General features: G+C 41.3%; 1 protein-coding gene across 3 annotated transcripts; it reads right to left on the bottom strand.

Moving 5' to 3' along the window:
* Positions 1-1,462: 1,462 nt before the first annotated feature.
* On the bottom strand, positions 1,463-12,672 carry INIP (INTS3 and NABP interacting protein). 3 transcript variants are annotated; one of them, XM_046905399.1, is made up of 5 exons: positions 12,021-12,672; positions 11,326-11,402; positions 5,893-5,995; positions 3,318-3,408; positions 1,463-2,181 (listed from the first exon to the last, which is right to left on the bottom strand). In XM_046905399.1, the coding sequence occupies exons 2-5, from the start codon at positions 11,348-11,350 to the stop codon at positions 2,086-2,088; spliced, it is 315 nt and encodes a 104-aa protein (XP_046761355.1). In that variant the 5' UTR covers positions 11,351-11,402; positions 12,021-12,672; the 3' UTR covers positions 1,463-2,085. The 3 variants fall into 3 exon arrangements, with proteins under 3 accessions (XP_046761355.1, XP_015136092.1, NP_001384125.1); XM_015280606.4 differs by lacking the exon at positions 12,021-12,672 and adding an exon at positions 11,703-11,955; NM_001397196.1 differs by lacking the exon at positions 12,021-12,672 and adding an exon at positions 11,842-11,946.
* Between the last annotated feature and the right edge of the window lie 1,919 nt (positions 12,673-14,591).

Raw genomic sequence — 14,591 nt, 5'->3', positions numbered from 1 at the left:
TCACAATCACATAGAATAATTTTAGGCATTACAGTTTAAAAATATTACAACAGCTGTGTCAATTGTTTTTCCTCCTTCGACTACCTCTGAGCCAGTCCCCAGATTTCCAAAAGCAGATCTTTCACTACCTGAGATGAAAACAGTCAGCAAGTTTAAACTGCTTCTGTACAGCAACTAGTTCCATAAAGGAGAAACTGCCTTATTGCTTGGATCGAAGGCAGTCTGTACACCAAGGCTGACAGCACTGTTTGTTTCCAAAGAAAGCAGATACTCTTTCGTAACTTTTCTCGAAGAAACAGAAAGTTCCCTTAAGATGAGAAGTACAGCCTACTATTCAGACTCAATTAAACCCTAAAATCAAAACTTTTTGCTGCATCTACTCATACTTCTTTACCTCGGTGTATTTCCAAGCTTTGAATGATTTATTCATCCTCTTCTGTACACACAGATTGCCAGATCCTTTTCTTCAAAGCCTCAACATGCTCAGCTGAATAACTTGAATAGTCAGGACAGCTTTGTGGTGAAGTTACTTATGGTAATTAAAGAAAAAAAAAACAAAAACAAAAGCAAGCAAACAAACAAAAACCTACAGAGACCCTACCACTGAAAGTGGAAGAGACAAAACCCTTTTCTCTACCGTAATTTTCTGTATCCATAAAAACCATTATCATTCCCAGGACTCACCACATCAAATCCCTCAAAAAGCAGATGATATGAACAGCTGATGTTGCAACTGCACACCCTTAAGCCCTATCAGACCTCCTCCATATGATTCTCCTTCTTAAGAGGGTTTCAATGCATCACAGCTCCTGCACAGCTCCATACTCAGCTGAGGTACATGGAAGTGTGGCATTTTCTTCATACCTTCACCAACCTCTTGGTCCTTGCTCTGTTTTCTTACACATAAGGAATGGAACTGTTAATAGTGCCTATAGCTCAAAATGCTCAACAGGTTGAGGCAATCTCTTTCAGAGGGAAAAAAGATACCCTGGAATGTCGCTTAGTACTTCTGCAGACTGCTCCCTGCTCCTGAAATCACTTGTACAAACCCCAGAGACTAAACGGGACAGCTAAGGCTCTGCACAGGACAGATGTGCTTCAAATGAGCACCAACTTAACTGATGTGTTGCAAATGCTGACTTTCACTTCAGTTCTCTTTTTTGCTTCTTGAATCCTGCCTCCATAGGGAAAACAATCAAGGGACAGTTTTATTACTAAAGCTGAAGACACAAACATGTCTATGTAAGGACTATTTTTCCACTGTAAGACACTTTATATTGGTTACATAATCACAATCACAAAATTAAGAGCAACAGATTTCCCTTCAGCACGGAGATGCAGTTGCTTACCACAAATAAAAAAGGCAAGGAATAAAGCAAACAAAAATGAAACACACCTTAAGTACTGAAAAAGACACAACTTCACGAGGCTTGAACTGAAATGTCTTTGCACACTTTCGATCTGAAATTAGAGGATTCTTTTATTTTATTGAAAGACTGCTTGAAACAATTATTTTTTCCACTCTTCTTGGTGATTTTAATTCATTTTCATAGTTTACAAAATGAAGAGGTAGGTACACTACAATAAAGGATTTGTGAAGACCAGGTAATGCTGTAACAGCAAACAGTATTATACCAGTAATGCCCTTGCATGTCAAAAAAGTGACTTACTGATGTGCTTGAAAAAGTCATATCTGCTTTGACAGAAAAAAAGTGTCTTTCTTTTTCATCAAAGTAAAAAAAAAAAAATGGTACTTGTATACTTTGTCAGCGTTTATGACCTTTATTATTGTGTACATCTCTTGATTACTCAGGTTTGGACATTTATTTAAAAAGGAAGAAATGAGCAAGCACCATGCACTTGACATACCAACGAGGTCTTATGTTTGACCTCAGCCTGAAATATGGAATAAAAACCTCTGTTTGAGAACACTGCTTTTTCATTAGTTGAGTTTGCACTTCCAAAGGCAATCACAAGAACCCCGAATGAAATAGGATTTAAGAGTCAAAAATAAAGGAATTAAAAGATCAGACAGTTCCTCCTATGGCTAGAATCAGACTTTGCAGTTCTGAGAAACAGCATCACTCATTCTGCCTCAAGTCGAGGTAAGACAGGAAGAATAAGATTTCCAAATGCAGAGTCTTGAGTTATGAAGTATCCTGAGGAATGTGCATGTGCATGCTGGAAGAAGAAGAACATTTGTTAAAGCACAACTCCCTGTAGCACAGATACAATTCAAGACTATAGTCTCTGCAGCATTAAGCTGCATTTCTCCCAGTCTGCTCTTCAGCTCTGATATTCAAATTTAATAACACCATTTTAAATTAGACATACTTGAGAAGGGCCCATCAACTGTATTAACTTGGCCATTCTCTGCTGCTCTCTTCTCTTGAAATCCCATACAGGTAAGGAGAATTGTAGATGAGCTCCTGGCCACTCTTCTCAAAGACCTCACACTTGCACTCTCATCAATAACCAACTTACAGGTCTAGGTACATGGCTGATGTCACATGTGACTGCATATCAGAAGGATGCATCAGTAGTGTCACACAGCCTGAGGTTGCATGTACAAATGCCACACAGTCAGACACACTTCTGGGACATCGGCATTCTCCTCAAGTGATGTACATATGCTTGCTCACTGGAAGGGGACATCTGCTGCTTATGGCTCTAGACAGACTTTGTACAATCCTGTACAGTCCCTTCTGGTTCAAAGACTGGGCAATCTATGGCTTTAACAGTTAAAAGGAATACAACAACACATAAGGTACATAAACAGGGTCATTAATTTGCATCTCAAATTTCTTTCCTCTGCTCTCTGCTAAGTCATGTTGGAACAGCAAGAAAACAAGTGGCCATGCACTGGCTTTCTTGCTCAATTTCCGATTTCAACACTGAAATCAACCTCACCCAACATGAGCAAGATAGTCTGTAAACATGAAACTTAGTTTCCCAAGTCTTCTGGTTGTATCCCTCTGAACTGCAGGGCATTTACTTGGCACCTCCCCAGATTCAAACAAGGGAATCTGTACCACTTGTGCTCTCCATACAATTCAAGAGACATTCCTAAGCCTGATAAAGCTGACAAAGATGTACAAAACGTCTGTGATTATGCCGTATGTTACAATCCCCCAACCATTCTGAGAGGGAAGCCAATAGGTTTAAACTCATAACAAAAGAGAAAACTTCACTTGTGACAAATGTGTGAAACCTAACTGCTAAAGATGTTTTCATTCTCCCTAGGAGCAGGACTGCTTTTTGAAGGGATGCACACCTGCAACAGCCAAGCTGAATGGAACCCTTCTATATTAGCTTACCTGCAGTGCAGCTTTCTGCTGAGCTGCAATGTGCTGTTGCTCAGCATGGTCACGGAAATCCTTGTTTAGAGGTGATCTTGCAAGTGCAATGCTGCAAAAAAGAACAAGATTATATGACACATACCCACAGATAAAACTGCCATAACTTCCACAGCTTAGGATTCACTTGACTCATGGCTTGACTTTAACTAGTATTTGGAAAACTACTATTTGTTATCGTCAGTAAGAAAGGGAAAACAGAGTGATCACAGCTGTATCATTTGACCCAGCAAAACCAACTGATGACAAACTAAACCTTGGAAGCTCACAGTCCTGAAGCCTGTTGTAGATTTTGCGCAGTGGTGAGGTCCCACTAAAGTCAGTGGAACAAGTGGGATACAATCATCATCGGTTTTCAGTACTGCAGCTTTGTGTTTTCACCATTTCTCAGTCATTCCCCCCCATTGCCCTGAATGACTGTTACAAACAGAAGAACTAACAGGAGCTTTGCAGTCTTCAGTGTAAGAATCAGTTCTTGGGCAGCACATTCACTGCTTGCAGTAAAAAAAGCTTCCTATTTACATAACTGAAACAGTGATCCCCTGACAATAAGTTAGGGTACGCAAAATTGATTTTGCTTATCTCAGTGCAGCTTATACTAGGTTTCAAATTAAAGTTTATAAGCAGGTTTATTTTGCTCATGTATCTTGAAATTAATTCAACTTGCTAAGCAAACATAAGAAATTAAAAGGAGATGTTTTCTCCACTCTACGTAATTAAAATGAGCAGTCATCCTAAAATGATAAAAATCAGTGAAGATTGCCATTAGAGCTGTAATGCAAGGCAGCTGACAACTCTCTCTCAAACTGACTCTAGATACCGGTGTTCAAAGTTCAGCTCCGCTCACTCAGAAACAGCAGTATGAAGAACAACAAGGGATCCAAGGGAAAACTCATCGGCTGATTTTTCCTAGCAGCAATGATGTCAGCAGTTGATTTATTAAATGAAGTTTCATGAGCACGGTTGCTTTTGAAAAAGATCTAAGTGTAAGATTAGCTAAAGAAGTATAATGTAAGCCAGGCAGAAATCGTTCAAACATATTTCATGACAAAAATGAAGACAAGCATCACTGCTGAAGAAAAGTACTACTCATTTTATTTAAAAGATAACATTTTCACTTATTTCGAAGATGTTTCTGTTGCATTCAATTCTGTGTCCTCTAACTTTTCAGTATGATTTTTGTCTTGAGGTTTCATCATAAGCCGACATTTTTCGATATGTTTTCTGATTTTACAGAGAAGATTCGCTTGTGCTAAGGTCAGAGACCAATTACCTCATTCACATTTATACAGGCTGTGTGGCTGTCGTACTTTGCTTTACTTACACGAAGTTTTTTCTACTAAGTTTGCAGAAATTCCATGGTTTTATTTCAGCTGACTCCATGGTTCAAAGCCCATAGCATAACATCCCAGCCACAGAACTGTTAGTGGCTCAAAAACCACGCATCAGTCAGTCCACCATGACAAAGCAGGGAGTGTGTCTGCGGCTCTGTCCCCTTTAGAAATAGCAGGCTCTAATTCCACTCACTGGCATAATGTTTATCTCATTAAATAAAAAAAGAAACTGAACAAGCACTCCTGAAACTCTGCTGGAACCTACAGCGAAGTGTGGAAGTATTTTTGCCTGAAGGCGTTCGTACACAATGGTGTGACTATTTCTATCTTCTTCCCAAATCAGTAGTTGCACTTGAATCATACCTGTGTACTGAGTTACAGAAAAGATCTAGCTGAGGTGATTTCAAATATTCCACACACAGCAAGGAAGAATTAAAGGTGACCTAGAATCTCCTTCAAGAAAGTGGCAGGCAGAACTCAGTCTGTATTCAGAGTATCTAACTCTTGTACAGATATTGCATGTATCACTGTGTCTAGAATATGGCATTGCACATGCTGCACGCTGGCCCCGGAGCAGAACATTCTCCATTTCTTCATGTAAGTTAGCATGAGATCTTCTAACTACTGATTCAAGGCAAAATTCCATAGTTTCTTTTCCTTAAATAGGAGATATCCCAACAAAAGCTTCTAAACTCAATTTAGATCATTATACCTAACGTGTAGAACCATCCTTACAACAGTGTCTTTTTCAAAGACTGGCAGTAGTATGGACTGACTTTGTCTTGCATGCAGAAAGTGTCAAGGTTAACTCACTTTTAGAACTGTTCTCTAGTCATGCAGTACCTTGAAGCTTATGGCATGCTACCTGCACTCCTTAGAGCATTTTAGCTTTTGATAATATTAAATGCTTTCTAGGTACTTGCTTACTTGCTTCCTAATTATTCTTTAAGGTAGACTTTGGTTGAGCAAGTGTATCTGTTTCTCTCCCTCTCAAATGGAAATTAAGTAAGCCAAAATTCACTGCTGGTGAACAATTTTAAATATTAACGTGGTCCTAGCATGCAAGGTGTCTCTGATTACTGAGGATGGCTAGCAAATACTACTGCTAAATGTTTAAGTTTACAGCTTGCTTGATAATTTCTTTCCCCCCCACCCTTCAATTTAACCAGTGATATCCAAACAGGTCAAAGAACATAACATACCTGGCTCCAGGGTGATTTGTGGAAGACTGGTTTTGCATAAGTAATTTTCTCTTCTCCTTGTCTAGTTCTGCCAGGATTGCAACCCTATTTTTATTCTGGAAACCTGGTGAGAATGACAGAAAAATTTGAGTAAATCTTTCTAATTTTCTGTGGCCCAATTCTAACTTTGTGGAATTAAACATCTCTGTGCAATATGACATTATGATGAACACACTAATCTTCAAAGCTTTGCCCCCATCCAAAACTCCATTCATAAGAAGGTTTAATTTTCCTCTTCTCATTTTACAACCTGAAATAGATTCCTTAAGCTACTAGACATATTAATACATTTTAAAATAAAGGTTTCTATCTCACATTAGACCCTACCGCTTCCCAAGCCACTTCTGGAGCTATAGCCATGGTACACAATCAGATAACCTCTCTTCCAAAGGAAAGTTAAACTTACCAGATTCTACATTTAAAATGCAGTAAAGGAAAGTATGATAACAGTGTAATATACTCTTAGGGCCTAATTTTTCATGCCAGTAAGGTCAAACTGTAGTACAATTTTTACATATGTAATAAGTAAGGATGAGACCAACAATAAGCTTCCATATGTGCCTGTACATAAATTGACAATCTGTTATTCAATTCATGTAGAAATTCTATCTGAAAACCAGAGAAGCAACAGTAATGAGCTCAAGATGCTGAAAGACAGAGGGATGTGCGCTCTGATAGATGCAAGGGCTGTGAGATCCTGCCAACAAGTTATAATTCAACATTTCTCAGTTGCAGCTAGCTCTGATCTTCTCGTGAATTCTGGAGACAATGCAGTAACTATGCAGGAACTGAAGTGCTTCTAAGAGAGCACAAGCTAAGGTCATCGGGTTTGTACGTACATTCTGCACAGTTTTCACTCAAAAAGATTAAAACTTGACATGTTACCCAGCACCCTTCTGCCAGTGCTAGTTTATCTCCAAACACATAAATCTGAGTGCGTGCTTGGAAGTCAGGCAATATGGTGACTCACACAAGAAAAAGGAGACCACTTTTTAATACATTACTATCAGCTAAAAAAATCAGAACTAAATGTACTTAACATTTATCATGAAGCAGATGTTATGATTCAGAAAGCTTTAAGACACATGTAAGAATAAAATTTTATTTGCTGTTTTTGGACCACGATCAGAAACCAAGCAAGATTATGATCTTTCCTTTTAGTGCAGCTCTTGCTGCAGTATTGTACATCTATGGAAAGATTCAAAGGAAACATGAATTACTGTTTTTCTCTTTCCTCCTCAGGGAGTTTTATTTATTTATTTTAGGTAACAGTTTGCTCCAGAGCTCTCAGTCATTACCCATCTGCCATCCACCATACTAAAAAGGTCATTTGAGAGAATTTGTCAGTGGTAAACAGAAAAAAACCCTACCTGGGAAAATGGAGGGAGACATCCAACACAGACAAGTTATTTCCTCAGCTGAGTACCGTGAAGATCCTAACAGTAGTATTTTTAATTTGTTCTTAAAGCAAAATAAAACCTGCTCATTTAAAAGTTAGCAATTGAGAGAGTGGGGCATAAGAACTCCATTTTTGTGAGAAAAACTGGCGTCCTTGCAAAATCATTCATCAAATCTGACAGAGTGTAAGAGATTTCCCTTCAGATTTTCCCTGTCCAGGCCCGTACAGCACTTCAGAAAAAGACCAACCTGCAATAGCTACGTAAGTTACCTATTTGAATTGTAAGGAAAGTAATTTTCCATCTGTAGTTTTTATTCTGCCATTCTGCTTTCTGGTACTAAACATGTAAACATGCCAAAAGAAAAAAAAAAATCATCCTCAGTTATGACACACCGATGAGAACTGATTTTCAAACACAGCAATTATTACTAAAGCTTTAAGCTTAGACTTCCCTTATAGCTGGGAGGATGTGCACAACTACTGAGCAGTTCAGGAGTGTTCTTCTCTGCTCTGTGAACTCAGGATTCCATATGCAATATTACCAACTTGTTTATAGCAGCTAAACAGACCAACAGCGGTGTCTGATGTTGAACAGAGGACCTGGATTCCCAGTGCCAAGGTCCCAGATTAAAGATGTTGTAAGTTCAAACCTGTTCTTTGTTGTATCTGTATTTCGGACATCAAGCATTTTATTAAGCATTCCGTGTAGAAGCTAGAGGTTTACTATCACCATGTGCTGCACATGAAAGGCAGAAGATGACAGAATGTCAAAACCTCACTGAGTTATACCAGTGTCTGTAAGAGCTCACAGCGACCTTGTCCTTCTGATCTGATCCTGAACATCTAAGCCTACCTCCCCATGTCCCTGTCCTCCCTATCCATTCCACAAGCTCACCCTGCATAACAAGAAAAGCAGTATTGCCTTTAACTACTTCAAATTTCTCGTTCTCTTCCCTGATCTGTTGGTCATTTCAATTGTACAGTACATGGATTTATTTTTGAACATGCATTATTACTTTTCCAATCATAAAGGAACAAAAGAACGTTCAGATATTCTGCACTCAGGAGAGACTTATTAAAAAAAAAAGCAGACATTCACCTTCATAACCATTAAGTTCCACGTAGTACTGACACTGCATACTGTCTACTCAATTCAGAAAGCATTTCTCTGCATTTTCTTTACTGAAATATACGTTTTCCTAAATGGTATCTTTCATGAAGCAAGGCAGCAATCTCTTACAAAAAAGTAAAACCAAAGGAGAACCTAACTACCTAATGCCTGGGAAAAAAAAATGGAGTTACTGTACTTCCATTTACTCATCTCCCTGAGGCTAGCAGCATAACAAAACATCATCTATCATCATCTATCATTATCCTGTATAGCAATACTTTCAGTAACAACTTATATTCTGATATGCTTTCATATAAATTGTATAACTATGAAACAAACAACACTAGCAATTCAGTAAATTAACTTAACAAAAGATATGCTACTATTCTGTCTCTCTAGTCAACAGCTGCATGTATCAGCGAATGTAAGCCACTGATTGCTTTATGGCTGCAAGTATGCCCAGGGAAGAGATCTGAAACAGCCCCTGGGCACTGTGCTTGCACACAGATCAGACTCAGAGATGCAAACCAGAGCAGTTTGTAGATGACATAATTCAGTGTAAAACACCATGATATTCCTCTTTAAAAGGGAGTCTGCAAACGGAACACTACATCTACCTGCTCAGACTGTGTAACATCAATGTGCTCAAAGACAAAACCGTGAACAAACACCAGGACAGAAAGAGACTTTGCAGAACTGCTCCAATTTGAAGCTTTCAACCCTGCACTTATTTCAAGAGCTTGCTTCTGCCATTCTACCAGAACTCCTCTTCCTGGAATCATTCAGCCCCATCCGAAGGGGGACCTCTATCACTTCCACGTGTGGGGATCTGAACTACAGTTCCTCCTGCAGCACCCTGACATTCATCTCAGAAGGGGACCCAGGGGACCCTACACATGTGAAGTCTCTGATGTGATAACATGCTAGGTGAGCTCTGGCCTTGCTGTGCACAAACAAAAGTCTTACAACAGCAACCTCATTAATGCATGTTGCGTAAGTACTGTGAGGTGCTGCTGCAGCAGCATCATATTACATATTATTGTTTAAGTAATTTCTGTAAAATCAGAAACCGATCTTTCTTTTCACCAAATACACCACTGTGGCCTATGAGCTCCTGTTATAAACAATATGCATCACACTGAAAACTTTTCTTTCCCAACTTCCCCCCCCCCCCTTTTTTTTTTTAATTTTAATGCTGTAATCAGTTTCATGCAATCAGTACAATCAGTTTCATGTGGTAATAAAGCCCTGAAAGTGAGGCTTTCATTAAGTCCTATCTGGTTGTGTTGTACAAAACAGCTGCAGCTTTTCATCTTTGAAATTCTAATAAAAAGGAGTGCTTTCATAACAGAGGTCCCTGACCTAAAGGATGTCTAGTCCAAAAAAACCCTTAACCTTTGCAGTCTGAGTTTGCAATCATCAGGAAAGTGAATTAAGTCCATCCAAGAAAATAACCAGTTGTGATTAAACGAACAGAAATAACCCAGCACAGAAACATCCTGCATGCAGTCTGAGTGAGTTCTAGTGTTCGGAACATCTTCAAGGAGTGTTTAAAAAAATTCCTCTTTTTTTTTTTCCTTTTTTTGTCCAAGAGGAAAAATGACAGAGTTACTTGAACAACACTGATATACAGCAAGCTGGAAACACAGCATTTGCCTCATACATCTACACTGTTGGACTACATCTGGCCAGGAGAAAAACACAGAAAAATTCAGGATCCCTAAAACCTGTAAATATATGTTGAATGTAGCCTGTGGAATTTTGAGGGAAGCAAACCTAAGGCACTCTTACACTAAAATCCCACACTACTTCCTAGTAAATTCACATATGTACTTAAGAAAAAGTAGCTTTTAACTCTAAATGACATCCTGTTCCTTGTGTTGATTCTGACTTGGTATTCACAAACTAAATTAAGAGTTGCCATTACAAAAACCTTCAAATTTGCAAAAAGACAGCTGTCCACAGTACTCTTCTCTCAGCACTTTTACAGAATCCCAATGAGCTTTACAGAAACTACCTTCTTTTGGTTAAGCAGCAAGTAAAATGTGCCTTTTGGACCTACATATTTCTTCTGTGTTTATTTTGAATTCTGAAAGCACGTAGAAGAGGAAAAGCAACTAAAAGATAAGAGCCTGGTAGCCCTTCCAGTTTCTAAGCTTCAGCATTGACTGTACCCAGCTCTGTAGGACTGCTTTCCTGGTAAGGGTACTAACAGAGCACTGGGAAACTGAATTCACTTCTCATAATCAATTAGCAAAGAACCGTACCTCGGAGGCTTCTTTCTCCTTAACTTCCCCACAGGTGAGAGAAGCTTCGGAGCTCCAGTAAAACTTCCAGAAGGCACCTCTAGAGGGCGATTTAAGCCCCACCTTCAATTGTCTGAAACAAAACTCTTTTCCCTAGCCCAAGTGCCTCAGCCCTATGGATGGATCGTTTCCATGTCTTTAATGAAGCAATGCTGATGTGTCATCAGCAAAGAAACTCCCCATGGCACTCCATTGGGAGTGCCACTACGATTTTATTCGGCTTCTCCTTCTAGGCTACCCCGCTGCCTGCCCCTGACAGCTATCTTGCTGTCACCAGGAGCTGGTGCAGACTTCTGGATATCCCCTACCATTACCACAAGGGCTGAAGTGCTGCTCAGCACTGATGGCTCTGTGTGCCTGCAGCATGCTTCAGGAAGGGCCTTCACAGTCACTCAGGGCTCCCGAGGTCACCTGGGGCCACCTCATGCTAACCATGAGGCACCCAACGTGCCTCCTCCAAGATCTTGCTCACATTTTGCCACTTCCAGCCCGACCTTCCTTCCCTGTTTTGCCCTTTCTACACATTAAACGTGTAGTCTGGGAGATGCTCTGCCCGGAGTCCTCCTGTTAGAGCCTACCTTGTCCTGAGGGATTCGCTGCCATCCTTCAGCTCTGGACCAGTTTCACTCAGCTCAAACGTTAACCTCACTGATACCTGCAAATCAGGCCCGGCACAGGTAAGAACTTCTCCTTTCAAAGTTTGGATCTAAAGCACCAACAGCAGGGACGCGCCGAGCAGACACAGCTGTCTGACTGACAGCCATACGGCTTTATACGGCTCTCACCGAATTGCTTCACAGAAACACCGCGAGCTGTGACTGATTGTTTACAACCAGTTAAGAATAAATGTCAGTCATCCCAGGCCCACTCCCGGCGACAGTGACAGAACCCCTCAGCTTCCCCCGCCCCGGCAACCAACTCTCCCACTCCCCTTTCCCTCTCCCCTCAGACCCACCTGCATTAGGCTCTCCCGCTCGCATGCCCTCCCCCCGCCCACGGGAAGGCGCTCTCCTCCTACCCTCCCCCTCCGTTACTCCGCTGGAATGGTCCCTCCCGTCCCGTTTCGAGCAGTCCCGTCCCCGCACCGTACCCACCTGCCGCAGGACTCCCGCTCCACGTTCCCGGCCCCCCTCAGCCCCGTCCCGGAGGGCTCCCGGCCATCCCGTCCCACCCGCCCCCTCCTCGCGCGGCTCTGCTCGCTCCGCACCGCCGCGACCAATCAGCTCGCGGCACACGCCGGCGCGTGCACAACGTCACATGCCGCGCGACGAACCTCTCCCAGCACGGCGCTTCGCCTTATCCTTCCGGGTGGCGCAAAAAAGCGTCCCGAATCACTGTTTGACGGACATGCCAGGATGGCCAATCGGATTCAAAGAGAGTGGGCGGGCTCGCTCTGGAGTCGCCTCTGGTTTCTACGCAACGGGGCTGGTATTGTGGCTGTGGGCCTACTGGGCGCTGCCCTGGCAGCAGCTCCAGCTTGGGGCCTTGGCAGCCGTAACTTCCGTCACAGACAAGTTAAATCAGTTATTAAAACTGTAACAAACAGATAACGCATCGGGCGGCAAACATGCCCCAGCACTGACCTGTGACTGGCCGAGAAGGCAGTTACGCAGCCGTACTGTAGCTTTACATGCAGGATTTTCTTTCAGGCTGTAAGATTTCATGAAGTAAAGAACTTCTGCGTGTGTGTGCGTTTGTGTGTTATTTCGGTATTTAGTACTGAAGTTTTGGATGCAAAGTGGGCACTCTTAAGCCGCTGGCACAGTGTGAGGGTAGTGGGGCTGCAGTGACGCCCGCATGCTGCAGGCCACTAACATTCATGTGCTTCCCCCTCACCAAGCCGTACAAGTTCCGAGCTGCTCGCCAGCATCCAGGCTTAAAGTGGAACAAGGGCTTGTTAAAGCTGCAGTTGTTTCACTTAAGATGGAATTACTCATATTGGTAAGAATGTAGAGAGAGAGGCTGCCAAATGCCATGCTATTCCATTATCTTGGACAACCAAATGCATACTTTGTTGTTGAAGGGAGCTGACTTTTTTTCAAACTTCTGCTGCAGACAGAGCAGATTATGTGGAAATTATATTCTGGGGGAATACACAGTGCCTGCAATGTCCATTTGACTGAAAACAGTACATTTTTCATGCACGTTTCTCTGTATTTCCATTATGTATACATGTTCTGGGACAGGGAACGTTCCGATGACCAAGTATGCTGCTGTTTATGCATTTGTGCTTACACTCGAAACCTCTCTAAGAGTGAGAACTTTAAAACTGGGCAAATTTATGTCTGGACACTTGTGACTTCCAGTCTTAGGATTTGGTTACCCAGACTGTTTGCCTGGTGAAACCTGTCTTTGTGTGTTTCTGTGTGTTGATGAAAACCCCAACCGGCACTCAAGCAACCAGCAAACAGCTGCCAATCACAGGGAGCTTTCTGTTTGCTTTGGGACTACTAAAGTCGTGTTAATACTGCTGAAGGTAAACATTGCTGCTTTATGCACATACAGGCGTTATTTCCAAATGCCTTTGTCTAAACAGCTGACTGAGCTCCTTCCCTCTGACTTTTTTTTCCTGATTTACTTAAATAATTTCTCACCGTCTCTGGAAAGTTATCATATGTTCTGTTTTTTCTCCTTTTTAATTATATTATCTTGACCTGTGGTTCACTTCATCAGCAGGTTTTGTATAGTGTCCTTAACTGTTGAGAAGCGCTGTGGGTAAAGAACGATGCAGAGTCCAAGATGATGATCCAAAGCTGAGGTATTTCACTGCATGTTCATGCCAGGAGGAAGATGTAAGTGATTCTGGAAAGTTGCAATAAAAGTCAAACAGGCTGAGCTCTTCTTTAACACAGCAAATACTGGTGACAAGATTTAAGGGGTGGACTGTGGTTCTTGGCTGGGAGCCAGGAAAGATGGTAGAAAAAGGAAAGACAGTAAGGCAAAGATGTGGAGTCATCAGCAATGAAACTCAGTTGCAGAAAGGCTGAGATGGTTCTATAGAAGTGTGATGAAAATTAATGACACTCTTAGCTTCGAGCATCTGTCTGGAAGCGTGGTGGTGCCTCAAGTCAAATGATTGACTTTGAAAGAAGTTTCATATCAGCAAATTAATTTCCTCTTTGGGCTACAGAAATAGGAACACAGGTAAGCCTTGAAAGGAACAAAGTCTAATCTCTAGGACATCAGAGTACTTTCATTTTCCCTAAAATTCTTCCTTCATGTTCACCATAATCAAATAAAGTTTATAAAATATAGCACTTATATAGCAGCTATCAGATGAGGTAAGCTAAAGCTGAGGCAAAGAAATGATTTACCCGTTTTTTGGCTTAAGTAAGAATGGACTGTGCAGCATATCGGCTTGGCTTGAGCCAAGATCATCTACATGCTGGTCTTTCTTCTAACTGGCAATGCTACTCATACAGATCTATTCTAAGCACCACCTTTTATCTCCTATCTTCACTGTGGGTGTCACACAAACATGCAGACCATAAATTTCAAGACGCTGTGAAAAGGTTTTAATTTTTATGTGGTGGCCTTTTTTGTTTTGTTTTGTTTTACTTTAAATAATCAGTTGCCTTGAGATACTGTTGCTATAGCTGGAGTCCTCAACGATTGAACATTTAATTTTTCATTTGATTGCTGGTTAGCACAGACTTTTATTATCTATCACAAGTGCACTATTTTTCTACTGTCCTGTTTATTGCTTCCCCATCAAACTTGAAAGCTTTGAAGCCTTTTGATGCAGCAAAGCATACCCATTAGTTTAAATATGTCCATGAATACCATTGTTGACTAGAAGTGATCACATTTGTATGCAGTCAAGCACATGTAAGATTTAAATGGC

The sequence above is a fragment of the Gallus gallus genome, chromosome Z (assembly GCF_016699485.2).
Source record: "Gallus gallus isolate bGalGal1 chromosome Z, bGalGal1.mat.broiler.GRCg7b, whole genome shotgun sequence".
NCBI lineage: Eukaryota > Metazoa > Chordata > Aves > Galliformes > Phasianidae > Gallus > Gallus gallus.
This window is presented reverse-complemented; position numbering and strand designations above follow the sequence as displayed.